Source organism: Ranitomeya imitator, chromosome 1, assembly GCF_032444005.1.
Source record: "Ranitomeya imitator isolate aRanImi1 chromosome 1, aRanImi1.pri, whole genome shotgun sequence".
Taxonomy (NCBI): domain Eukaryota; kingdom Metazoa; phylum Chordata; class Amphibia; order Anura; family Dendrobatidae; genus Ranitomeya; species Ranitomeya imitator.
Genome location: NC_091282.1, coordinates 495,444,708 through 495,471,781, shown reverse-complemented (window position 1 = coordinate 495,471,781; position 27,074 = coordinate 495,444,708). Strand labels below are relative to the sequence as shown.

The 27,074-nt window shown below is 45.5% G+C and overlaps 1 protein-coding gene across 3 annotated transcripts in view; it reads right to left on the bottom strand.

Moving 5' to 3' along the window:
- Nucleotides 1–25,756, bottom strand: part of LOC138676636 (perilipin-2-like) — a 54,349-nt gene extending 28,593 nt beyond the window's left edge. Inside the window, exons 1-9 of one of the 3 annotated variants that reach the window (XM_069766148.1) lie at nt 25,643–25,756; nt 25,498–25,540; nt 24,429–24,624; nt 23,839–23,921; nt 23,509–23,761; nt 16,062–16,246; nt 14,448–14,582; nt 14,075–14,365; nt 12,733–12,884 (exon numbers count right to left, since the gene is read on the bottom strand). In XM_069766148.1, the coding sequence (XP_069622249.1) occupies nt 12,867–12,884; nt 14,075–14,365; nt 14,448–14,582; nt 16,062–16,246; nt 23,509–23,761; nt 23,839–23,921; nt 24,429–24,624; nt 25,498–25,524 (1,188 nt within the window). In that variant the 5' untranslated portion in view covers nt 25,525–25,540; nt 25,643–25,756 and the 3' untranslated portion in view covers nt 12,733–12,866. Of the gene's footprint in view, nt 1–12,732; nt 12,885–13,721; nt 14,366–14,447; nt 14,583–16,061; nt 16,247–23,508; nt 23,762–23,838; nt 23,922–24,428; nt 24,625–25,497; nt 25,541–25,642 lie in introns of those variants that run through there. The other 2 variants (XM_069766132.1, XM_069766140.1) reach the window with 2 other exon arrangements.
- Between the last annotated feature and the right edge of the window lie 1,318 nt (nt 25,757–27,074).

Genomic DNA, 27,074 nt, shown 5'->3' with positions numbered 1-27,074 from the left:
GGTGATGAAGGTGGGTTTGATTTACTTTTATAGCAGGTTTTTTTTAGTGGGTTTTATGATTGGCAGACGTCACACTGAAAGACGCTTTTTATTGCAAAAAATATTTTTTGCGTTACCACATTTTGAGACCTATAATTTTTCCATATTTTGGTCCACAGTCATGTGAGGTCTTGTTTTTTGCGGGACGAGTTGATGTTTATTGGTAACCTTTTTGGGCATGTGACATTTTTTTGATCGCTTTTTATTCCGATTTTTGTGAGGCAGAATTACCAAAAACCAGCTTGCCAGGTCACAGTTGAATAGGGCTGCTAAGGCTGAAATGTGTACTTTGAGGGTACTAACAGCTAACCCCAGATCTAAGCCCTTCTGCAGGAACTCCAGTATTGCCCCTATAGGGACCTCCCCTTCCCGTATTGGCCCTGAGCTGGACAGGAATTTCTTCCATATCCTCCCATAGATCTTGGTCGTTACTGGCTTTCTGCTGCTGAGCAAGGTGGATATTAACCCAGCTGAGAACCCTTCTTTCTCTAGTAACGACCGCTCAAATGCCAGGCTGTCAAATGAAGCCCGGAGTTCTGCGGGTGGTTGAAGGGACCCTGAGTTAGAAGGTCCTGGTCTTCCGGGAGAACCCACGGGTCCGTCACTGACATCACTCTCAGCCAGTAGAACCACGGTCTTTTCGGCCAGAAGGGCGCTATCACGATCACTCTGGCCTTGTCTTCCCTGATCTTCCTCAGAACCACTGGGATTAGACATATCGGTGGGAAGGCATACAGGAGTCCAGATGTCCATTTTATGCTGAAGGCGTCTACTGCCAACGGCCTGTCTGTAGGGTTCAGGGAGCAGAATTTTTGGACTTTCTTGTTGACTTTTGAGGCAAAGAGGTCCACCCTGGGTTTTCCCCACATGTGCACTATCCGTTGAAAAACGGACTTTTTTAGGGACCATTCCCCTTGCCTCAAGTGGTTCCTGCTTAGAAAGTCTGCCTTTATGCTGTCCACACCTCGGATATGCAGGGCCGATAATGACAGGAAGTGCTTTTCGGCTAGAGACATGAGTCTTGTGGTTATGTGCATCAGTGCCCGAGAGCGGGTGCCTCCCTGGTGGTTCACGTATGCGACCGCTGTTCGGTTGTCCAATAGGACTCTCACATGATGCCCTACCAAGTGTGGAAGTAATCTCTCTAGCGCCCTTTCTATTGCTAGGAGCTCCCACTCGTTTGAGGATAGATCTTTCTCCTCTTGAGCCCAGGGGTCTTGGACCCATAGTGTGTCTGAGTGAGCGCCCCATCCCCATGGACTGGCGTCCGTTGTGATTACCATGGAGGCTGTGAATGTCCAGGGAACTCCTCTGGGGGATGACTCTATCTGTGACCACCATCTGAGAGATTGGAGCACAGAGAGTGGGAGAGTGAGCTTCTGCTCTAACTGTCCCTGAAGTTCTCGGTCGTTCTGCAGCACACACCATTGCAGTTCTCTTGCATGGAACTGGGCCCATTTTACTGCCGGTATGCAGGAGGTTAGGGACCCCAACACCGACTTGGCCCTTTTTCAGGTCATTTCCGGCTTTTTTAATGTGGCCATAATCATCTGTTTGATTTTTTCTTCTTTTTCTTCTGGGAGGCGGCACTCCTGTGCCACGGAGTCCACCGTTATCCCCAGGAAATTCTGGACCATTGCCGGCTCTAACTTGGACTTCTTGAGATTTAGTTGCCATCCCAGTGTCTGAAGAGTGTCCATCACTATCCTGACCTGCTCCTGACAGTGAGAAAAGTTCTTTCCCACTATCAGGAAGTCGTCCAAGTAGGGAATTATTAGAGTGTCCTTTTCCCTGAGATGTGCTGTGACCTCTGCAAGCAGCTTCGTAAATACGCGTGGGGCGGTTGCTATCCCAAAGGGCAGAGCCCTGTACTGGAAGTGACGCAGCTGGGACCCCATCTGAACTGCCACCCTGAGGAACTGACGATCTTGTTGTCTGATTGGGACGTGATAATAAGCGTCCTTGAGGTCGAGGACGGACATGTAGCACTGGGGATAGAGAAGTTTCACCGCCGATTTTATGGTTTCCATCTTGAATGATGGCACTACAAGAAATTTGTTGAGGCCTTTTAGATTTATAATTGTCCTCCAAGAGTTGTCCGGTTTTTTTATGAGAAAAAGAGGGGAATAAAATCCTTCCCTCCTTTCGTCTATAGGAACTTCTTCCAAGACGTGCTTGTCTAGGAGTGATGTTATTTCCCCCTCCAGACTGTCTTGCTTCTCTTGGGAGGACTGTACCGGGGTCTGCATATACCTTCTTGGAGGCCAGTGGTGAAACTTTATTCTTAGGCCTGATCCTACGATCTGCCAGATCCATATGCTGGAGGAGATCCTCTCCCAGGCTGGAAGGAAGTGAGAGAGCCTCCCTCCCACCTGAGAAGGACCGTCACTGGGAGGGTTTTTTGGTGTCTCTGGGGGACTTGCCGAAATAGAAGCCCTTTCCTCCCCTGGGTCGCTTGTCCAGGTTGCTTCTGTCTCGGTCCCTGTACTGCTGTCTTCGGAATCTTTGGCCTCTCCGAAAGGGCTGAAACGACTGTCTTGGAAAGTTCTTCTTTTTATCCCCGGCCTTCTCCAGTACCTCATCTAATGCTGGTCCGAACAGGAAGTTTCCCTCACAAGGCAAAGAACAAAGCTTCATTTTGGCCTGAGTGTCCCCTGGCCAGCATTTAAGCCATACGGCACAGCGTCCAGTGTTAGCTAACGCTGCTGATTTTGCTGCCAGCCTAGCAGAGTCTGCTGATGCTTCAGCCAGAAACATAGCCGCTGCCCTCATAGTTGGAAGTGACTCTAAAATAGCTTCCCTGGGAGCTTTTTGCTCCACCTGTTCCTCCAGGTTGTCTATCCAGATCTTAAGGGATCTGGCGACACAAGTGGCCGCGATAGCTGGCCTTAGTGCTCCCGCTGAGGCTTCCCAAGCTGTCTTCAGGGAACTGTCCACCTTCCTGTCCAGAGGTTCTTTTAGAGAACCTAGGTCCTCGAACGGCAGGGAGGATTTCCTGGCCACTTTTGAGACCGCCACATCGATTTTTGGGGCTCTGTCCCAAGATGAGGATGCTTCCTCTTCAAAGGGATACCTTCTTTTTAGGGAGGTAGTTATCTGGGACCTTTTTTCTGGCTTTTGCCATTCCCTTTTGATCAGTTCTTGTATTTGATCGTTAACAGGGAATGATCTCCGTTTCTTCTTTTGTAGGCCACTGAACATGAGTTCTTGGGCTGTCTTTTTGGCCTTCTCCTCTACCAGCCCCATGGTAGAGCGAACAGCTTTAATAAGTTTATCTGTAGCCTCTGCTGGAAAGGTGTCTTCCTCCTCAGAGCTACTATCAGAAGAGCGGGCCGTATCAGAATCCTGCTCTGACCCCGAGGAATCCCTTTGGAATGCTATAGAGGGGCTGGATCTGTCCCTAGATCTGACATTTGTGTCAGGTGTCTGTAATGCTCTTACGGACTTAGAGACTTCGGACTGAATCAGAGATCTTAGGCTGTCCGTAAAGGAGGGTGTTTCCTCCGCCACAGTCTTGTTAATACAGTCCTGACACAGTCTTTTACCCCAAGATGACATTAAAGGCTTTTTACATAAGGGACATTCTCTATTTTTAGTCTTCGCCTTATACTTTTTGGGGACCTCCTATACTCCACCCCGCAATGTATGTAAGAAAAGAGGGGAGAGACGGAGATAAGAGAAGAGAACAGACATTAGCGTGCTGGACTTTCTCGTAGTTCACTCACCACTCAGACGTTTTGAAAGTACGGGTACCGGATCCGGAGGTTGGCTGGTTTTCTCCGTGTCTCCCAATGAGACTAGGGACCCCTCCTTGTTACGATCCGTCCGTATACTGTCCGAGCGGCTTTTGCTGCTGACATGGCGGGTCTGGCTCTTTTCGCTTGAGCGAGACCGCCTCTCCTGCACCTTCTGCTGTGGCATCAAATGCTCTGGCGAGAAACTCTCCATTATACACACCAGCACACAACAAGAGTAGTCACCTTCAACCTGACCTGGTTTTAGTGACACAGGGCAGCACTTCTAGCTCGTTTAAATAGATTCACTTTTTTTTTTTTTTTAATGAATCACCTGGTTGATCCTGCCTTTATTGGCTGCTCAGCACCAGGTGTATTTAATCCAATGAACTACCTGGTTGATCGTGCCTGCACCACCTCCGTGCATGTAATCAATCAAACACCTGGTTGATCCTGCATCTGCCACCGCTAGCGCAATGCTGCTGTATAAACAAAGCGTGCCCCTGGCAACACTTCTGGGGCGCGCTCTTAATCATTCACCTGGTTGATCCTGCCTCTGACCCAAGTGCCACCGCTGGGTTCTGCACGCGCACCCTGCACTTACTTCCGATGCGCGCTGCTCTGTCGCCCTCCAGCGTCCATGCACTCACCTTCCAGGCGCGCATCCAGCCCTTACTTCTGGTGCGCGCCGAAGATTCCTGTCCTCCTGCCCCAGTGCCCTGCACAAACGTTCCGAGCGCTGCTACCCAGCGATGTGCGCACGCGCGGCCGCCTCCTGGAATCATGGCGCCGGCCAGGCAGGAAACTCTGCAGTGTCCCCTCCGTCCGAGACGCCACGCTCACCTCCAGATCCATGCTGTCAGATACCGCTCCACACCTCTCCGCTTGTCTCAGGTACCGATCCAGGAAGGAAGGAGAGGGAAGAAGGGGAGGGGGTGGGCTGGGGGGGACCATCTGCAGTGCTCAACAGGGATGGCATAAAACCCCCAAGGAGCCTTACCTAGCCTGGGCACCGATGTGTCTCACAGGCTGCATGGCCACCATAGTCAACAGGGAGGGAGCACCTTTGTGACCTCCGAGGACAATTGGCAGGTGGATTTTTTTTTTTTTTTGGTAAAAGGGAAGGCCTCCGAGGCTCCAACTTCACCCGGGCATTCGCCTCGCGGGCTGTGGCCATGCTTCGCTCAGGGGGGGCATGGTATACATTGACCCTCGAGGCGACTACGGGTACCTGGTGACGGCTGCAGCAGACAGTGCCTGCCCAAATCCACCTGACCCAGATCCCGGCATCCTCTTCAATCTTCATCAGATGTCTTCCATCTTGAGGGTTCCCCGTCAAGGACAGGAAACCAACTGATGTGGAGAGAGGAGCCGCCCCTTTTATCTTGAAGGTTTCCTGTCCTTGATGGGCGGATCCCCTCTCTCGTGGTGCCGTTATGTATGATGGAAAAATAATTATTTTTTCTATAAAAGTTTTTATCGCTTTATTCTGAGGACTTTAACTTATTTTTTTTCTGATGATGCTGTGTGGTGGCTCGTTTTTTGTGGGACAAGAGGACGTTTTCAGGGGTACCATGGTTATTTATATCTGTCTTTTTGATCGCGTGTTATTCCACTTTGTTTGGCAGTATGATAAAGCGTTGTTTTTTGCCTCTATTTTTTATGGTGGTCACTGAAGGGGTTAACTAGTGGGACAGTTTTATAGGTCGGGTTGTTACAAACACGGCGATACTAAATGTGTACTTTTTTTATTTAGATGAAGTAATATTTATAGGAATATATAGTTTTTTGTTTTTGTTTTTTACACTATAACAACCCAGGGGGTGGACCATCATGTTATAGTGTAAGATGACTGATCTGACACTTTGCTGTGCACTGTCAGATCAGTGATCTGACGTGCACAGCAGGGAGGCTTCCCGGCACCTGCTCTGAGCAGGTGCTATGAAGCCATCTCCCTGCAGGACCTGGATGCCGTGGCCATTTTGGATCTGGGCTTGCTGCAGGGAGGTAGGAGACCCTCGGAGCAACGCAATAACATTGTGTTGCTCTGAGGGTCTCAGGGAAGAATGCAGGGAGCCCCCTCCCTGTGCGATACTTCCCTATGCCACCGGAACACTGCGATCATGTTTGATTGCAGCGTGCCGGGGGTGGTCCGTGACCGCTCCTGGATGTCAGCTGCGATAGTCAGCTGACACCTGGCTGCACTCCCCCCGTGAGCGCGGCCGATTGCATAAGACGTGCCATCCCGTCGGTGGTCATATGGGCCCACCTCACCGGGATAGTACGTCAGATGGGGAAGGGGGGGGGGTGTAACCCTTAACTCCCCAACAAAAAAAAAAAAAAATTATATATATATATATATATATATATATATATATATATATTCCCATAAATAAATTTCTTTATCTAAATTAAAACAAACAAAATAAAAGTACACATATTTAGTATCGCTGCGTCCGTAACGACCTGACCTATAAAACTGGCCAACTAGTTAACCCCTTCAGTAAACACTGTACAAAAAAAAAAAAAAGCAAAAAAAAAAAACACTTTAGCATCATACCGCTGAACAAAAATTGGAATAACGCGATCAAAACCGGTTTTTACGTACCGGTAATAGGATTTTACAGAGTCCACGACAGCACCCACAACGAGAGAGGGGATCCGCCCACCTTCCGGACAGGAACCTACAGGTTAAAAAGGGGCGGTCCCCCTCGCCCTCCAGTTTGTGTTCCAGAGTACAAGGGTTACCGCCAATGAATCAGTACATGACAATATCATATTAAACAATACTAAATACCACCACCTCTATAGAGTGAACTCTACGGCACACCTTCCAACAGAGTGCAGGAATAAGAAACTAAATACGGGGGGGAATGTATGGGTGCTGTCGTGGACTCTGTAAAATCCTATTACCGGTACGTAAAAACTGGTTTTCCTATCGCCACGACAGCACCCACAACGAGAGACTTTCAAAGACTATTTAACTGGGAGGGACCACAGCACTAAGTACTGAACGGCCAAACTGTAAGCTGGAATTAGCAGATAGATCAAGGCGATAGTGCTTATAAAAGGTGGAAGGTGATGACCAAGTTGCCGCCTTACATATCATTTCAATGGGGACATCCGCCTTCTCCGCCCAGGATGATGCCATGGCCCGAGTGGAGTGCGCCCTGATGCCTTCTGGTGGTGTTACTCCCTTGGCAGAATAGGCAAGACATATCGCTTCTCTAATCCATCTAGCGATAGAGTTCTTCGTGACACCAGAACCCTTTTTCCGATTCTGGAAAGAAACAAACAGAGCCCTACTCTGTCTCCAGCTTTGTGTCCTATCCAGGTATTCTAATATCGCCCTCTTTACATCTAGAGTATGATATTTTTTCTCCTCTTCTGAACCTGGATCTTCATAGAAGGATGGTAAATAAATCTCCTGACTTCTATGAAATTTAGATGCTACTTTTGGTAAATATGCAGGATCAGGCTTTAAGACAATCTTATCCTGGAGAATTATTAGATAGGGAGGATCTACTGATAACGCATGTATATCACTGACCCTCCTGGCAGATGTTAATGCTAAGAGTAGAGCTGTTTTTAAGGTTAAATTTTTTATTGAAATAGAGTCTAATGGCTCGAACGGAGGTCAGTCAACGCCTCAAGTACCAAATTTAGATCCCAAGGGGGTATTCTTACAATATGGATTGGGTTAGAACGCTGACATGCCTTAATAAATCTAGCAACCCATCTATTACCAGCTATATCACTGTTATATAGAGCTCCCAAGGCTGAAACATGAACTCTTAGAGTGTTGACCGCTAAGCCCAATTCCCAGCCTTTCTGAAGGAATTCTAAAATAGCTGAAATCGGAGCCTTATCTCCTAATGGTTGCTGATGAAACAAAAGGAATTTTTTCCAAATTTTTGAGATCTTTGTAGTGACCTCCTTTCTACTTTTCAATAACGTAGCTATTAAAGCGTTAGAGAACCCCCTCTCCCTCAGAAGCTCCCTCTCAAATTCCAGGCCGTTAAGTGAAGAGTCTCCAAATTTGGATGATGAAATGGACCCTGAGAGAGGAGTTCCGGAACCACTGGCAACACCCAGGGATCGGTCACAGACATTGTCATGAGGAGAGAGAACCAAGGCCTCCTGGGCCAGAAGGGGGCGATTAAGATCACTCTGGCTCTTTCCTCCCGGATCTTCCTGAGAACTATCGGAATCAGACACATTGGGGGGAAAGGCATATGCCAGCTGGAAGTCCCAACGGACACGAAGGGAATCCACTATAAATGGTTGGTCTGTTATATGTAAGGATGCGAACTTCCTGACCTTCCTGTTCCTCCTCGTAGCAAACAGATCTATTGTCGGCAACCCCCACAGATTGACTATCTGATCGAATATCTGTTGGTTTAGGGACCACTCTCCCTGACGAAGGGAATGGCGACTGAGGTAGTCCGCCTCTATATTGAGTTCCCCTCTTATATGTACTGCCGACAGTGATTGTAAGTGTTTCTCGGCCAGGGACAATATCTGTGCTGTAGTGGTCATCAGGGATCGAGACCTTGTCCCCCCCTGATGATTGATGTAGGCTACCACAGTCATATTGTCTGTTTGTATCTGTACATGCGTATTCCTCAGGGATGGTAGTAAGGAAAGAAGAGCCTGATAGACTGCAGTAAGCTCTCTTAGATTCGAGGAATTCTGGGACTCCTGACTCGACCATTGCCCTTGGGTTAGAATGTCTCCCATATGGGCTCCCCAACCGAACGGGCTGGCATCTGTTGTAACTGTATTGTTCGGAGTGATGGTCCAGAGAACTCCTTTTGACAAATGTGCTGGATTGAGCCACCATCTCAGATCGTGAAGAGTGGCGGGTGATAATTTGAACTTTCTGCTCAGAGCACCGTGAAGATCTTTTTCTGCTCGAAGAACTTCGTACTGAAGTATTCGGGTATGAGCCTGAGCCCATCTTTCCGCCGATATACACGCAGTCAAAGATCCTAGTAGAGACATTGCGTCTCTTAAACTTAAGTTTGGAGCTTTTCTTACGGCCGTGATCCTTTGAACGATCTTCCGCTTCTTGTCTTCTGGTAGGAAGGATGACTGATCTTCTGAGTCTAGAAGAACTCCTAGGAACATTTGACGTCTTGTGGGTTCCAGTTTTGACTTTTCCCAGTTGATTATCCATCCGAGATCCTGTAGGGATGATATTATGGCATTTACCCTAGACGTACACTGGTCAATTGAATTTCCTACTATCAAAAAATCGTCTAGATAGGGCACCACAAGGGTTTCTCTTTCCCTAATATGGGCCATTACTTCAGAAACAACCTTAGTAAAAACTCTAGGTGCCATGGACAGGCCAAAGGGCATTGCCAAAAATTGAAAATGTTTAATCTGATGGTTTACCCATACTGCCATCCTGAGGAATTGCTGGTGATTTCTGTGAACTGGAAGATGGTAGTACGCATCTTTTAGATCCAAGACCGACATGTAGCACCTAGGAAACAAAAGCTTAGTTGTTGACTTAATGGATTCCATCTTAAAAGCGTGGTACTGAAGATATCTATTCAATTTACGTAAATTTATGATAGTCCTAAAGGACCCATCAGGTTTAGAGATTAAGAATAGCGGAGAATAAAAGCCTGTCTTCTCCTGATGTTTTGGGACTTCTTCAATAACTCGCTTTGTAAGCAATTGTTGAATCTCTAATTCTAAGGCCTGTTGTTGGGCCGGAGTGTCCAGTGATGTTATCACAAAATGATCTGGGGGAGTTCTCAAAAATTCTAATTTTAATCCGGACTCAACCACCCCCATTATCCAGGCACTAGAAGTAATCTTTTTCCATCTATCTGAGAAGAACTTTAGTCTTCCCCCTACTGGTAGATCTGTTCTATCTGTAGTTACGTCTACGTCTTGAGAAAGATGAAGGGTTCTTATAGTATCCACCTTTCTTCTTATGATCTGATGTTTCCGAATCGCGATTATACCCCTGCTGGTCTGGCTGGAATCTCCTGAAGGGCATGCGTCTTCGGAAGGCGTTCCTAAAAGTGGGATTAAACGTTTTAGGAAATCCCTTCTTCCTATCTTCTGCCTTTGCAAGGATGTCATCCAGCACCAGGCCGAATAGGTACTCATCCCTACCTGGAATGGAGCAAAGTTTGGCCTTAGCCTGGGCATCCCCCTTCCATGTCTTTAGCCATAGAGCCCGTCTGGCTGCATTCGAAAGACCTGCCGATCTTGCAGCCAATTTCAGAGAATCAATTGAGGCGTCTGCTAGATAAGCTGCTCCTTCTCTGACCTGAGACAGGGAATTCAGCAACTTGTCCCTGGGTACCTTCGCTTTAAGCTGCTCCTCCAGCTGAGTCACCCAGACCATGATTGATCTGGCCGTACAGGTGCCTGCAATAGCCGGCTTAAAGGCTCCAGATGATGACTCCCATAGTTTTTTAAGGAGCATGTCAGCCTTTCTGTCTGAAGGATCCTTGAGGAGCCCTACATCTTCTAACGGAAGTGAGGCTGTTTTTGAAGTAGAGGCTACTGCCGCATCTATTTTAGGAACCTTCATCCACTGTGACAAAGTGTCATCTTCAAAGGGGTACCTTCTTTTTGCCGCTGAAGGTAAGAACCCTTTATCCAGCTTGTCCCACTCCCGTTTGACCAGATCTTTAACAGAATCCACCACTGGGAAGGCTTTCCGACTTCTCTGGCTCAGCCCTGCGAACATGATCTCCTGGGTTGTTTTTGGTTCTTTACTCTCTGCAACCCCCATAGTTGCACGGACTGCCTTAATTAAGGTTTCCATACTCTCCATGGAAAAGCAAGGTCTTCCCTCCTCATCTGAAGAGGATGCCGAAGAACTTTCCGAGCACTCGCCTTCTTGTACTGAAGGGCTGGAATCGGACACCAACTCCACACTGCTTTTTTCATGCCGTCTGGTTTTAAGGGATGATTTTATTTCTTCCCTAATTACTTCCCTCAGATCCGATACCCGGAGAGGGGCCTCTTCTTCTAACATACGACATATGCATAATTGGCATAACTTTTTAACATAGGTGTCAGGTAGAGGCTCTGTGCATACAGCACACTGCTTATGCTTGGATTTGGAGACCTTTTTCCCCTATAATAAAGCATAGTGTAGAAAAACGGCTGTATCAGGCAATGGTTTACATATTACACTCACCACTGCTGAAAAAAAAATGTAGAGTACCGGTTTTTGAGGGGGTGAGGAGCGACGTGACGCTGGTTTGCCAGGATCCTGCTGCCCACGTTCGCCGCTATGAGACCTGTGCTCTCCTGCCTGTCGGTGTTCAGCGTCTCCTGCTGAAGACATATTGCCGCACACACATCTCACCTGAGCGCTGCTCCTTTTCAAAAGTCCCGCGCTCCTCCTCCCGGTCTCCTCCGGAAGTCGATCGATCACTTCCGGGTCATAAGCGCCGACCTGCTCCCGCAGCGTCGCGCATGTGGACGACCCAGGGCGGCGTGCCTTCCCCTGGGAACGCCACTTCGGCATTCAGCCACTCCTTGCCAGACGAGGGGGGAAGCTGGACACAGGACTTCCCCCGACGCTGCCGTTCTCACCCGGACACCGCACAGAGGCTTGGCGGACCCGGGTAGGTGAAACGACCTGTAGGCTCCCGCCGTCAGGACAGGAACCCAAACTGGAGGGCGAGGGGGACCGGCCCTTTTTAACCTGTAGGTTCCTGTCCGGAAGGTGGGCGGATCCCCTCTCTCGTTGTGGGTGCTGTCGTGGCGATAGGAAAAAGACGGCTATAAATAACCATGGTACCGCTGAAAGCGTCATCTTGTCCTGCAAAAACCGAGCTGCCATACAGCAACAAAATAAAAAAGTTAGTCCTCAGAATAAAGCGATGCAAAAATAATTATTTTTTCTATAAAATAGTTTATAGCATAAGAGCGCCAAAACATAAAAAAAAAAAAAATATATATAAATGAGGTATCGCTGTAATCGTACTGACTCAAAGAATAAAGCTGCTTAATCAATTTTACCAAACGTGGAACGGTATAAACGCCTCCACCAAAAGAAATTCATGAATAGCTGGTTTTTGGTCATTCTGCCTCACAAAAATTGGAATAAAAAGCGATCAAAAAAAAAAAAAAGTGTATCAGCGTACTCAGGACAAATTGGACAACAACTTTTGGGGTCCAATTTCTCCTGTTACCCTTGGGAAAATACAAAACTGGGGGCTAAAAAATAATTTGTAGGAAAAAAAAGTTTTATTTTCACGGCTCTGCATTATATACTGTAGTGAAACACTTGGGGGCTCAAAGTTCTCACAACACATCTAGATAAGTTCCCTGGGGGGTCTAGTTTCCAATATGGGGTCACTTGTGGGGAGTTTCTACTGTTTAGGTACATTAGGGGCTCTGCAAACGCAATGTGACGCCTGCAGACCATTCCATCTAAGTCTGCATTCCAAATGGCGCTCCTTCCCTTCCATGCGCGCAAACAGTGGTCCCCCCCCCCACATATGGGGCATCAGCGCACTCAGGACAAATTGGACAACAACTTTTGGGGGTCCAATTTCTCCTGTTACCCTCGGGAAAATACAAAACTGGGGGCTAAAAAAATAATTTGTGGGAAATTTTTTTTATTTTTACGGCTCTGCGTTATAAACTTCTGTGAAGCCCTTGGTGGGTCAAAGCACTCACAACACCTCTAGATAAGTTCCTTTGGGGGTTTCAACGTTTAGGCACATCAGTGGCTCTCCAAACGCAACATGGCGTCCCATCTCAATTTTGCATTGAAAAGTCAAACGGCGCTCCTTCCCTTCCGGGCTCTCCCATGTGCCCAAACAGTGGTTTACTCCCACATATGGGGTATCAGCGTACTCAGGACAAATTGTACAACAACTTTTGCGGTCCATTTTCTCCTGTTACCCTTGGGAAAAAACAAATTGGAGCTGAAGTAAATTTTGTGAAAAAAGTTAAATGTTCATTTTTATTTAAACATTCCTGTGAAACACCTGAAGGGTTAATAAACCTCTTGCATGTGGTTTTGAGCACCTTGAGGGGTGCTGTTTTTAGAATGGTGTCACACTTGGGTATTTTCCATCATATAGACCCCTCAAAATGACTTCAATTGAGATGTGGTCCCTAAAAAAAAAAGTTGTAAAAATGAGAAATTGCTGGTCAACTTTTAACCCTTATAACTCCCTAACAAAAAAAAAAAATTTTGGTTCCAAAATTGTGCTGATGTAAAGTAGACATGTGGGAAATGTTAGCATCTCTGATTTAATTGCATAAAAATTTAAAGTTGGAAAATTGCGAAATTTTTGCCAAATTTGTTATTTTCACAAATAAACGCAGGTAATATCAAAGAAATTTTACCACTATCATGAAGTACAATATGTCACGAGAAAACAATGTCAGAATCACTGGGATCCGTTGAAGCGTTCCAGAGTTATAACCTCATAAAGGGACAGTGGCCAGAATTGTAAAAATTGGCCTGGTCATTAATGTGCAAACCACCCTTTGGGGTAAAGGGGATAAAATTAATTTGTTTATATATTTTTAGATTTGACTGCTGCTCAGTGGAGGCATGGGTCCATAAACCCCTACTGGTCAAATTAAGGCTCTGGTTTTGCAAACTTTGTTATTTATTTAATTCTACGAGACCTTTTAGTTGTCTGTTAAAAAAAGAGAAAAAAAAAAAAAAAAAAACAAGTTGCCAGATAAGACCAGCTTTTTAGCCAGTTTAATAAAATCCAGGTGATATCCAAGCTCATCTATGGAGATTTCCATTTCTACCATGGTATTTAGTATTCTAGTCAGTAACAAGTTGTTAGCTTTGTAGGCTCTAGGTAGTATTGTCTCCAGATTGCAGATTTGTCTGACTATAGGAGCACCGTTTTAGGAACCAATTCATACCACAAGGCGTGCAAGTCATTACAATCGGTTGAGTAATTTATGTACACATTTGACACAGACAAGTCAATGCAGCATTTTATTGATACAAAAGTGCACAGTGTACATAGTGGGGTTTATACATTAGTGATACCAGATTTGTGAGGATTAGCAAAACTGTCCAAGAGTAAGACAAAGTCCAATGTTAGCGACAACTCCTGTCACATTGTCTATTGCCAGCCCTCAGATTAAGGTGGGGGAAAATATAAAAATAAAAAGTTGGAAAGTAAGATGCAGATTATGTAGTGGTGGTGCTTGACAGTTTAGGTGATCTAGTGCTTGTCAAAATAAGCTTTTTACTCCTCTTTGACCGAGTCTCCCCCATCAAGTTCTTGCTCCCCATGCTGGCTTATAGCCAGTTTTGGATAAAAAGGACCTACCAGCCAATTTAGCGGAGTATTGTTCATGAAGTAGTCCATCACATCATCCATACTATTCTTTATTTTTGTGATCTTCTCCTTTGTGGTGGTTAAGAGGCTGTCAGACATTTCTCTGAAGGATGAGGCAGAGTGGAAGTTTTGGTAGACATCTGCAGCCAAGGCACCAACACCATGAACCTTGTTCTGAATGTTCTGTGGAAGACCTTGAACGCTGGAGACCAGAGACAAGCATGTAGTCTGCAGGTGATGAGTGAGATTTCGGGCAATAGTCAGGGTGCGGGTTTCAATTTGCTGTAAATGAGAAGTTGACATGTAACATTTTACTATGCAAAAGTGATACCAAGCATAAGCCTTAAGGAGAAAGGCAAATTACCTCTGCACCCTCAGTATCCCCACCAGCATCTGTTCCTGTGGCTCTTGTCCACTCCACCCACTTGGTATATATCTTCTCCTGTACATCATGAATCTTCTGATTAGCACCATTCATGTTTTTTCTTGCATATTCAATCTATATTAAAAAAATAAAATGCAGATAGGCAATTACATGCATTGTCTGCAGACTATGAAACATTGTGCAAATAGTCATGTTCAACATTAACCCCTTCACACTACAGCCCATTTTTGTTTTGCACCCCAGAGTCATAACTTGTTTTTACATCAATGGCCATGTGAGGGATTTTTTTTTTTAATTAACCATATTTACAAAATGCTAAAACTTACCAGCCATTGTGATTCTCTAGGTTATTACAAGTTTGTAGACACCAAACATATAAAGTTTTTCTTCTAGTCAATTAAATATAATTTTTAACTACAGTCATTTTTGGAGATTTCTAATTTGTGTGATCTTGGACTGGACAAGGGTTTATTTTTTTGCATGCTGTGCAGATATATATATATATATCATTTTGGTGTAGTTAATCTTTTGATTGCCTGTTATTGTATTTTAGTGCAATATTGTGGTGGCCCCCCCAAAAAAAAACAATTCTGGTGATATTTGCCTTTTGAAACACTGTTTACTAACCGGACTAATAAAAAATAAAGAAATTAGAAATTAGGCAATGACAACCACAGGGGATTGTCCTGACAACCTGTAGTCATGTGACAGGAGCCAGATTAGTGACACGCTTCTGGCAAGACATTCAATGCTGATGTCAGATTGACAGCAGCATTTAACAAGCTAACAGCAGTGGGTGGATCGTGATACCACCTGCGGCTGTTAGCTGACATGTGCTGGGAGAGAAGTGGGCTCTGGTGCCAAGCCCACATCAAAAGGGAGAGACACAACATGTGCAGTATATGTACAGCGCATGTTGTGAAGGGGATTAAAGGAAATCTCATGACAGGCTTGATAAAGCATTTTGTAAACTTGCTGAGAGCAGGCGACTTTCACCATTTGGCTCTATAATCATGGAGCCAATTGACATTATGGAACTTTTAAACTGACATGGCATATTTTGCTTTAGGGAATTTCTAGAAACTGTTAGGCTATCTGCACACGTTCAGGATTTTTTGGCAGTTTTCTGTGGGAAAAAAAAAAAAATAAATGCAGCATGTTTATTAAATTTGATGATTTCACACTATTCTTGCAGTGGGAAGCCCCAGAAAAAAACAAATCTGCAGAAAGAAACGCATGCGGATTTCCTGCATAAATACTCCACATTTGCTTAGAAAAATTCTGCACACTTTCCTGAACGTGTGCACATAGCCTAACTCTTGTACAAGCGAGGGGACCACAAACAGTGAAGAAGCTGATCTACAATACTATACAACCTGTAGAAAGGGAGTCTTCTGGTGGCATAGTCAATTAGATTCATCCATATGTTCAGAAATTTGTCTAAGCTAGAAATTGAGTATTTATTGTTAGTCATTTTGTTTAGTATACATTGCAAGATTATATATCTAGCACTGAAATGTAGAGATGTGTTAGTGACTTTTAGACACTCCATGTAAGGACCAGATGTTTAAAGCTACAAGTACATTTACTAACCAGATCAGCAGTGTTCTGGAGCTGAGCAATGGCCTCCTGACTCCTGCATTTTGCATCCTTGATCCTGGTCAAAGCCTGTTGATAAGAACGCTTGCGGGCCTTCGTGGAGAGGGATCCCAGGCGCACGTAGTAACCAGGCTCATCTTTGGAGATTTCAAATCCTTCTGTTTCAGTGGCTTCCTTAGCTAGAAGTTATTAAATGCCCAGATATTAAACAGCTTGTGTGGCTACAAACCCATACACCCCAGGTTTAGACAGCAGAAAATAGAGTTAAATTTAACTAAAACTTCCCCTAGTGGTGTAAGTTAAAGGGGTCATTATCACTCTTATGTACAATAGGAAGGCATTACTCAGTGTCTCTGCAATATGTCTTGTACAATAAGCCTGTGCTACATGCATACTTGAACTTTAGTGTCACAGTAAATAATGTCGCTCAACTGGCGGGAACCCCGGTAGGTGAGAATATTGCGATTATTATTTTTAAACATTCTTACTATTGATGCTGCATAGGCAGCATGAATAGTAAAAAGAAGGCGCGAGCATTTCCCTGATCGGAAATTTCCATGCATGCTCTTTGAAAAGGTAGGACCCGTCACTGGATTCCTGCTCTTCCAAGGCAGCGAAGCATCCTGCGCCCATAGGCTACTATTGTAGCCAGTGATGGGCAGTGCAGGATGCGTCGCTGACCGATTTTCTGACGTGCAGAAAAAAAAAAAAAAAGTCCTGAGCGTTCTGTCCGACAGACTTTTTTTATGCAGGATTCAGTGAAAGATGGATGAAGCGGATGGCCATCCGTTGCTAATACAAGTCTAAGAGAAAATGCAGGATCCTGCATAAAAAAAAAAAAGAAATTGTGTCGGAAGCTGAAAGATGGAAGTGTGAAAGGCCTAAGAGAATCTGTCACCAGGTTTGACTGATTTAAGATACAGCTATCACCTTTCAGGGCTGATAAACAGCATTCTATAATGCTGCAGCTAAGCCCCCAATCTGATGGGAAACTTTTTTTTTTTCTCCTTATTACACTAACCAGCAGGGTGGTCCGATAGGCGTTGCAGGTCCTGCACCTCCTGTTTTCTTACGATAGCCACCCTCCTGTGCAGGCACACTTATCTGCTCTGTTGAGGGCAGAGGAAAGTACTGCAGGGGCCGGAAAAGGTCAGAGGCCCAGCGCCTGTGCACTGCAGTACATTACCCTGCCCTCAGAGCAGATAAGTACGTCTGTGCAAGAGCGCAATGCCAGGGAGCCAAGAAGCAAGCAGGAGGGTGGCTATCATAAGATGGTAGGCACCAGACCCAGACTTGCAACACCCATCAGACCAGACTGTCCCCTGGGTGAGTATAAGAAAAGCCGGATTACGTACCGGTAATGCTCTTTTAATGAGTCCACGACAGCACCCCACATGAGAGAGAGGGATCCGCCCATAGGAACAGGAAACCTACAGAATAAAAGGAGGCGGTCCCCTCTCCTCCTCAGTTTAGTTACAGAGTATAAAAAGGGGAACCGCAAAAGTGTTAGTATTCATTCTTATTCAGTCACATAAATTTCTTAACTCTATACAACCATTATTTGTGACCTTAAAGGAAAGAGCTGTGCATAATTTAGGGAGGGTAATACATGGGTGCTGTCGTGGACTCATTAAAAGAGCATTACCGGTACGTAATCCGGCTTTTTACCCTTCGCCACGACAGCACCCCACATGAGAGATTTTCAGAGAGTCATTATTTGGGTGGGATTACTGTATTAAGAACAGCTCTACCAAAGGTCAGATCAGAAGACGTGGACAGATCAAGTCTATAATGGTTGTAGAAGGTAGAAGGTGTAGACCAAGTTGCAGCCTTACATATTAAATGGATCGGTACATCTGCTTGTTCCGCCCAGGAGGAAGCCATGGCTCGTGTTGAGTGCGCTTTTATACCCACTGGAGGAATCTCGCCTTTTGACGTATAGGCCAAGCAGATAGCCTCTCTGATCCACCGAGATATCGTAGCTCTCGTGACCCCATGTCCTTTCTTGTGGCCCTGAAAGGAGATAAACAGAGCCCTACTCTCCCTCCATGTCTGACACCTTTCTATATAAGTCAGGATGGCTCTTCTGACATCTAAGGTGTGGAACTTATGATGTTCTGGAGTTACAGGTGAATCAAAAAAGGAAGGGAGAAATATTTCTTGTGACCTGTGGTAGGTGGACGCTACCTTAGGGAGGTATGAGGGGTCTGGTTTCAGGACTATCCGATCATGAAATATCAGTAAGAAAGGTGGGTCTACTGATAGGGCCTGGATGTCACTAACCCGTCTAGCTGAGGTTAGGGCTACTAGTAAGGCTACTTTATATGTTAGGATTTTTAAAGGTATTGAATCTAATGGTTCAAATGGAGAGCTTGTTAAGGCCTCTAATACTAGATTTAAATCCCACGGAGGTAGACGGGGAATATGGACCGGTTTACTACGTTCACAAGATTTTATGAATCTGGAGATCCACCTATTAGCTGCTATATTGCATCCATATAGGGCTCCTAATGCCGAGACCTGAACTCTTAAGGTATTTACAGATAGTCCTAACTCTCGGCCTTTTTGCAAGAACTCTAGGATAGGTGTGAGTGGAACTTGCTTAGTGAACGGTACCGTGTAAAAGTCTAAAAATTTATTCCATACCCTACTATATATTAGGGTGGTAGATCTTTTCCTGCTCAATAAGAGGGTGTTTACTAGTTCTGTTGAGAACCCTCTGGAACTTAATAGTTGCCTCTCAAATTCCACGCCGTCAAGTGAAGACCTTTCACTTGCGGGTGGAAAAAGGGGCCTTGGTACAGCAGCTCCTTGTCTGATGGGAGGATCCAAGGATCGCATAGGCACATGGTCTGGAGACAAGAGAACCATGGTCTTTTCGGCCAGAATGGTGCAATGAGGATTACTCTTGCCTGTTCCCTCCTGATCTTTCTGATCACTAGAGGAATCAGAGACATTGGAGGAAAGGCATATGCCAGTCTGAACCGCCAAGGATGGTGGAGAGAGTCCAACATATCTGGGTGATCCCTGGTGTTCAGGGAAGCGAACCTTTGTACTTGCCGGTTGTCTCTTGTGGCAAATAGGTCGATTTGTGGTATCCCCCATGCTTCTGTTATCCTTCTGAATATGGATTTGTTTAAGGTCCATTCTCCTTGACGCAACTCGTTTCTGCTGAGGTAGTCTGCCCTGATGTTCTCTACACCTTTGATGTGCAGGGCTGTTAAGGATGTTAGATGAGCCTCTGCCAGCTGAAAGATGTTTGCAGCTATGGTCATCAGACTTCCTGACTTTGTACCACCCTGACGGTTCAAGTATGCCACTGCGGTGGAATTGTCTGAGTAAATTCTTACATTTGTTCCATGAATCTGCGGAAGAAAATGATATAAGGCACATTCTATTGCTTTTAACTCCTTCCAGTTGGAGGAACATATTAATTCTGTCTGATCCCAAGTATTTTGGGCCAGATTGTCTTCCATATGTGCTCCCCACCCAATAGGGCTGGCGTCGGTGGTAATTATTTTAGACGGGTCTATTATCCATGGCACACCCCGTGATAGGTGGTCCATGTCTAGCCACCAGGATAGCGATTCTAAGACATTACTGGAAAGAGTTATTCTACTTTCTAAATAACCGTCTTTCCCCTGAGCCGACAATACTTCGTACTGCAATTGACGGGTATGGAATTGTGCCCAAGGTACAGCAGGGATACATGATGATAATGACCCCAGTAAGGACATGGCCTTTCTTAGTGTCATGTAGGGTTTGCGTATTGCGTCTGATACCTTTGATTGTATAGTCAACCTCTTTGACTGAGGAAGAAAGCATTTCTGACTTACGGAGTCTAGCTGGATTCCTAGAAATGTCTGAACGGTTTCTGGATTCAGCCGAGATTTTTCGAAGTTGACGATCCAACCTAACTCCTGTAGGGACGAGATCGTATTAGATAAACGAGTTTTACATTGAAGTGCAGAGCTTCCTACCACTAGAAAGTCATCTAGGTAGGGTATTATCAAGGTATCTCGTTGGCGTAGATGAGCCATCACTTCTAGTATCACCTTAGTGAAGACGCGGGGAGCCATAGAAAGCCCAAATGGCATTGCAACATATTGAAAGTGACGAACCTTTCCCTCCAGGGTGACTGCTACCCTTAGGTACTGCTGATGTTCGGCATGTATGGGAAGATGGTAATAGGCGTCCTTTAAGTCTATTCCGGCCATGACACACCTAGGGAATAAGAGTTTTATGGTAGAACTAATGGATTCCATTTTGAAGGTATGATTACGCAGGAAAGAATTTAATTTTTTAAGATTTATGATGGTTCTAAATGAACCATCTGGTTTATTAATCAGGAATAAAGGGGAGTAGAACCCTTTCCCTTTTTGATCCTGGGGAACTTCAATCAGGACTTTCTTAGATAGAAGAGATAGGATCTCTATTTCTAGAGCCCTCTGTTGGTCCTGACCTTTTGGAGATGTTATTATGAAGGAATCCCAAGGGATTCGATCAAATTCTAATTTAAGGCCGTATTGCACAATGTCCAGAATCCACTGGCTGGATGTTATCTGTCCCCATTGGGGAAGAAAAAATTTTAATCTGCCGCCTACTTCCTGGTTAGCGGTATTTACGTCTCGGATTATGGGACCCGCTAAAAAAGGCACCTTTTTGCTTTGGGTCCTTCGACTCCCATCGCTCTCTTTGTTCAAGCGGCTTGTTCCTAGTAAAGGGGCGTCTCCTGAAGGCTCTCCTGTAGGATGGAAGATACTGGTTAGGGAAGCCTTTCTTCCTTTCACCTGCTTTATTCAGGAGTTCATCCAGCGTCTTCCCAAAAAGGAACTCACCCTGACAGGGAATCGCACAAAGTTTTGCTTTAGCTTGTGCGTCCCCCTTCCAATTCTTTAGCCAGAGTGCACGCCGGGCTGTGTTGACTAGGCCGGCTGACCTGGCTGCAAGACGTAGCGAGTCCACTGAGGCATCAGCTAGGAATGCTACTGCTTCTTTAATTTGAGGCAATTTCAGCAGGATAGATTCCCTCGAAGTTTTGCCTCTAATCTGTTCCTCCAATTGCTCCGTCCATACTAGTAGAGATCTTGCAGTACAGGTACTAGATATGGCGGGCCTGAACGCCCCCGTATTGACTTCCCATGACCTCTTTAGTAAAGCTTCTGCTTTACGGTCCAGCGGGTCTGTTAGGACCCCTGAATCCTCCACTGGTAGGACCGACTGTTTGGTTGTGGAGGCTACCGCAGCATCAACTTTTGGCACCTTTGACCAGGTGTTTAGGTCTTCATCGCTGAAGGGATAGCGCCTTTTAGAGGATGATGGTAAAAACCCTCTATTCTGCTTGTCCCACTCCTTTTTGACAATATCTTTGATGGTTTGTATGACGGGGAAGGACCTACGTTTCTTCTGTCCTAACCCCGCAAACATTATGTCCTGTGCTGATTTCTTTTCTTTCCCATCTGGGCACCCCATCGTGCTCCTGACAGATTTTATTAAATTGTCCACATTACTGTTGGGAAGACAAAGTCCCCCTTCAGTCTCGGATGAGCTCGGCTGAGATCCCTCTTCGTCTGAAGAAATACATACACCCTCTGACTCCGAACTAACCGGAGACCGGGACCTGCTAGGCTGACGGGTACTGGCGCTACTTGTCTGCGCCAAACCCTGCATCTCTTCTCGGATAATAGCTCTGACATCTGAGGGAGTCATGATATTTTCCTGCCGTAGAGTTTGCATGATACACTCTGCACACAGTTTTTTGGCATAATCATCCGGGAGGGGCTGCGTACATAAAGCACACTCTTTATGCTTAGATTTGTGTGTCCTTTTCTTAGTCTAGAGGAAGGATACAGGAGGAACATATATCAGCATATAGGAAGAGACTCTTTCAAAAACTCACCCAGTGAAGCTGACAGGTACCGGTTCTGGAGGCGGAATTCGTTTGGTGGTAGAACTCTTCTCTGGAGGTCGGCCACCACTCTTTGTGCTGCTCCTCGTGCTTCTCTCCCTGCTGGGAGAGCGCTGTTGCACTGCGGGCAGGTGCGCTTCGTCGGCCGGTGAAGCCATTTCACACACACCGGCCCGACGCTAGCGCTGCATTTTTAAACTTGCCGCCCATTCTCCTGCCTCCCCGGACCAACCCGGAAGTGCTCCCGCGACTTCCGGGTTAGACGCGCCGCTCTCACCACCATGCGGCCGCCAGAGGCTATTAAGCCGGCCGCTGCAGCGCGCGCGTCCTCACAGTGCCGGCCGGACCTACGGTGACCGGACCCGGACCGTGGATGTTTGGCCAGACGAGGGGGGAGGCTGCAAGCAGGGGCTCCCCCGCCGCTGCTTCTGGTACCGCAGCCCCTGCCGTTCCCACAGAAACCGGCGCAGGCGGGTGCATGGCCCAGGGATCCTCTTCATCTGTAGGTAAGCCGGGTCCCTGTAGGAACAGGAAACCTAAACTGAGGAGGAGAGGGGACCGCCTCCTTTTATTCTGTAGGTTTCCTGTTCCTATGGGCGGATCCCTCTCTCTCATGTGGGGTGCTGTCGTGGCGAAGGGTAAAAAATGTTTTCAGGTCAGATCGGGGGCTTATCTACAGTATTATAGAACGCTGTATATCAGCCCTGAAAGGTGATGGCCATATATTATAATGGCCAAACCTGGTGACAGGTTCCCTTTACTTGAAGTGAATAGCTTCAGATAACTCCTTATCCAAATATCAGCATAGTGAACCTGGATCGCTCCTGATAATCAGCTGTTTGGCGCTGCATGTGTTGTGCCCATGTCACATCACATGCAGCGGCAAACAGCTGATTATTGGGAGCGCTCCGGGTATTTGGGTCCCCGATCCAGCCATTGGGCAAGCACTATACTCATTTGGATAATGAGATTTGAAGCTAGTCACTCATCCCTAATTAACCAAGCACAAAGACTTTAAAAATTGAGAATAAGCTATACTTTAATCATATACCAATTTCCCCTCACACAGCTGGAAGCTCTCAGGTGGAAGTTGCACAAGCTGGGCAGCTGAAGAACCTTCCATACAGTTAACTCGAGGACCTCCCTCTCAGGTCAGGTGATCAGTCAACCTGAGAGGCTCTTGAATCTAACACATAAAGGTCCTTAAGCCTCTGTTCAGGTCATGGTAAGCTTCCTCCCCTGCACCGAGAGAAGGAGGTTGCTCTGGTCGGGAAGGATGCTCGTTGTGTTCTGTTCCAACATAGGAAGCGGCTGCTGCGCTACAAGATGCCCGGACTTAAAGCGTAGCAAGTTTGTAACTACTTGTTGGTATACCCTTGACTTATTTAAATTAGCCATAATGCAGGTTTTGAGCAAACCAGTCAAGTTAGCATTTAGGCTGCCCCAGCATGTTCCCATTTACTCTGTCCACCCTGGTCAGTTGACAGCTTTTATAGACTGGATTTCCATTAGTATGCTAGGTTTTTGCCTTACCCAACTCCTCATCTGTTGGTGGCAGGTAGTGTTCCAGAAGGGATTCGGACCTTGTTAGTGCAGAATCCACACGGTTGCTCATGATCTTCACGACACGGCTTCCCAGAACAGTATTAATGCTGCCATTTACAACAGCCCTGGTCATCTCCACACCATCCTGCACAGCGCCCTTAGTTTTATCCACTACTCCTGTGATACTATGGACTACAGCATCTCTGGCACCAACAACAGCTTCTGAGGCATTAGCCACAACCTAAGATATACAAGATGACACTTGTGTAATCCAAGCTGAAGAGAAATACAAGGGTCACCATCATTGTAGCAGCTTACCTTTTCCGGAGGCTGATACAGAATAGGCAACTTCTCCTCAATCTTGTCCAGTCCAACACAGGCCACAGTGTTTGCCAAAGCAACTGAGGGGGGAAGAAAGATAAATCTGATGCAATAGTCATCTCTGTATAGAAGGCAACAGATCTTTTGAGTAATACTAGGAGTGTTGACATTTGGCCTACTTCCTATGCCAGCAGGGAATGTACAGCATATCTAAGACTAAATCCATGCATCATGGCAGAAGCTGAAATGCCATCCAAGCCCTTTTTGCTTAAAGGGTATGGGGGCTACCCCCATCCTCCCCCACAATTGGATATCATTTAGCATTCTGTAGCATAATGCTGGCTGCTGAGAACAGAACTAGTTAGCCCACCGAGTACAATGGAGTGTATAATGCTCCTCTCCCCAGCTTAGCAGAGTTAGACCATCTGGCAACACGTTTAGTGTATTGGTAAACAAAAGGATGTAAAAAGCCAAATGTTGTGAAAGGGGAAAAAAAAAAAAAAAAGCTGATTTTTAGCCCCAAATACATACATGAGGAAACTAAATACAATCTTACAAAGGGAAAACCCACAAGAAAGTAAACTTACTTTGAGGCTCAAGTTTCTGCAGGATTGGCATGGCACCAGTGATGGCCACAGATGTGATACTCCTCACACTTTTCTCTGCAACGTCACATACAGACTTCAGGTAGGGATGGTGGTCTTTAGTGGTCACGTAGGTAGAGAACACCATGTCATATGTAGAGCTCACCAGTGGGAGGTTTATCAGCCTTACCACAACATTCTAAGGGGGGAGAAAAGAAAAAAAAAGTGTTTGAATCTTATCTGGTTTCTCAGGATAGCCCATTAGTATGCAGTTGGGCAGCTTTAACCCTTAGATCACCACTATTTAGCTGTACAGAGCAACATGCCGAGAATAAGATTAACATGTTAATCTTTAGTTTTAATTTCATAACCCACAATACACAAGAAAATAAGCAACTTTCAAATATATTTTCAGAGACAACAGCTTCTAGTACTGATCTTTCATCTTCTTGGTTATCAATTCCTGGGTACAGGCCTGTATTGTGAAGGCACTATAGATAGAAGTTAGAGTGCCTGTCTCATACACCCTCTGGTCTACAGAAAGTCATATCTCAGTGACGGACAAAACCTGTTTTCACTGATTTTAACTGTGGAAGATCAGTCAGGGAGAAAGGCACATTCTCTGAAGAGGAGCTACAGTGGCTTATGTTCATACGCATTATTAGGTTATTAAATAAAAATATCGGCACAGCAGAGTTAGAAGTTCTTACACAATGAGAGAGAGTTGTCAGTAAGTACAGCCTCCCTAGACAATCTACATGGGCATAGGGGGCCGACTAACATGACAGAGGCTCTAAAGGATATTTAGAGGGGCTAATAATTCCTAACAACTTCGCCCCATCCCCCCCTCTTCGTATGGCAGAGCCCCACACCAGGGTGCCAACATCCTGCATGAGTGGGCATCTCCCACGGTCTCTTCCAAATACACGGACACCATGGCAGGGACCCGACAGCATAACCCTGTATTTAAACACAGGAGCCATCTAACTGATAGTGAAGGGCTCAGACAACACAACAGGAATCAGACTATAGTCCCGCCGCACCCAGTAATTAACACAACGCAAGTACTTACCTGTTGCTGCTGCTCCATCTCAGCCATGTTGCTAAACGAGAACCTACAACAACAAAAAGATACTGTCACCACCAATAAGGCGCAAACGACACCTACCGCCAAGCTACCACAGGCCCGGCCAGGTCACGCTACACCCGCCACTCACCAACGCTATGCTAGTACAACCACGAACTGCTAAAAGAGGAATACTTTCTCGTCAGGCGACTGCGCACTTATATGCAGCTAACCACGCCCACCTGTCTCCGGGCGGGTTCCCTGCTCTCAGCTGACTGGTGACGTCACGCAGTCTCCTGACTGGTCGGAGGGCGGCTGTGAGCGGCGTGCAGCGGTCACACAGGGTATTGCAGCTGTGTGGTGAACAGGGACGTGCATGGGCTGAGGTCACGTGTGCATATGGCGGCTATTGCTCCGCACAGTACAGCTAGTGCCAGTGGTTCTGCTGGTGTAATACATCATTTCCCCTCACACACAGGACCCTAGAGTCCCATACACATTAGATAGCTGTGAGACGAAGATTCTTATGGTAGACGGCTGTCCTGACCTCCACAAACACAACTGCTAAGCACAGCATGCCTGCATTACCTGAGAGAGACCTCTGCCATACTGCTCTGGCCGGGGACCTACTAAAAAAAACAAGAAAAGGAATAAAGAAAAAGAATGAACATAATAACTTATACATCCAAATCTATGGAGAAGTATAGAGTTCTTATGCATCTTGGCTATGGAATGAACAAAAATTATATGTAGACAATTAGGAAATCAACACATATCCCACATAAACAGGTATATATTATATTCCCTGTGCTTGATAGGTGGGGGAATAAACATGAAATATATGTACATAATAGAGCAAAAAACACATATCCCATATAAACAGGTGTATATTATATTCCCTGAGCTTGATAGGTGGGGAATGAACATGATATATATGTAGATAATAGAGGAATGAACACATATCCCATATAAACAGGTGTATATTATATTCCCTGAGCTTGATAGGTGGGGAATAAACATGAAATATATGTAGATAATAGAGCAAAAAACACATATCCCATATAAACAGGTGTATATTATATTACCTGAGCTTGATAGGGGGGGAATAAACATGAAATATATGTAGATAATAGAGCAAAAAACACATATCCCATATAAACAGGTGCATATTATATTACCTGAGCTTGATAGGGGGGGAATAAACATGAAATATATGTAAATAATAGAGGAATGAACACATATCCCATATAAACAGGTATATATTCCCTGTGCTTTATAGGTGGGGAATGAACATGAAATATATGTAGATAATAGAGGAATGAACACATATCCCATATAAACAGGTGTATATTATATTCCCTGAGCTTGATAGGTGGGGAATAAACATGAAATATATGTAGATAATAGAGCAAAAAACACATATCCCATATAAACAGGTGTATATTATATTACCTGAGCTTGATAGGGGGGGAATAAACATGAAATATATGTAAATAATAGGGGAAGGAACACATATCTCATATATATAGGTGTATATTACATTCCCTGTGCTTTTTAGGTAAGGAATGAACATGGAATATGTG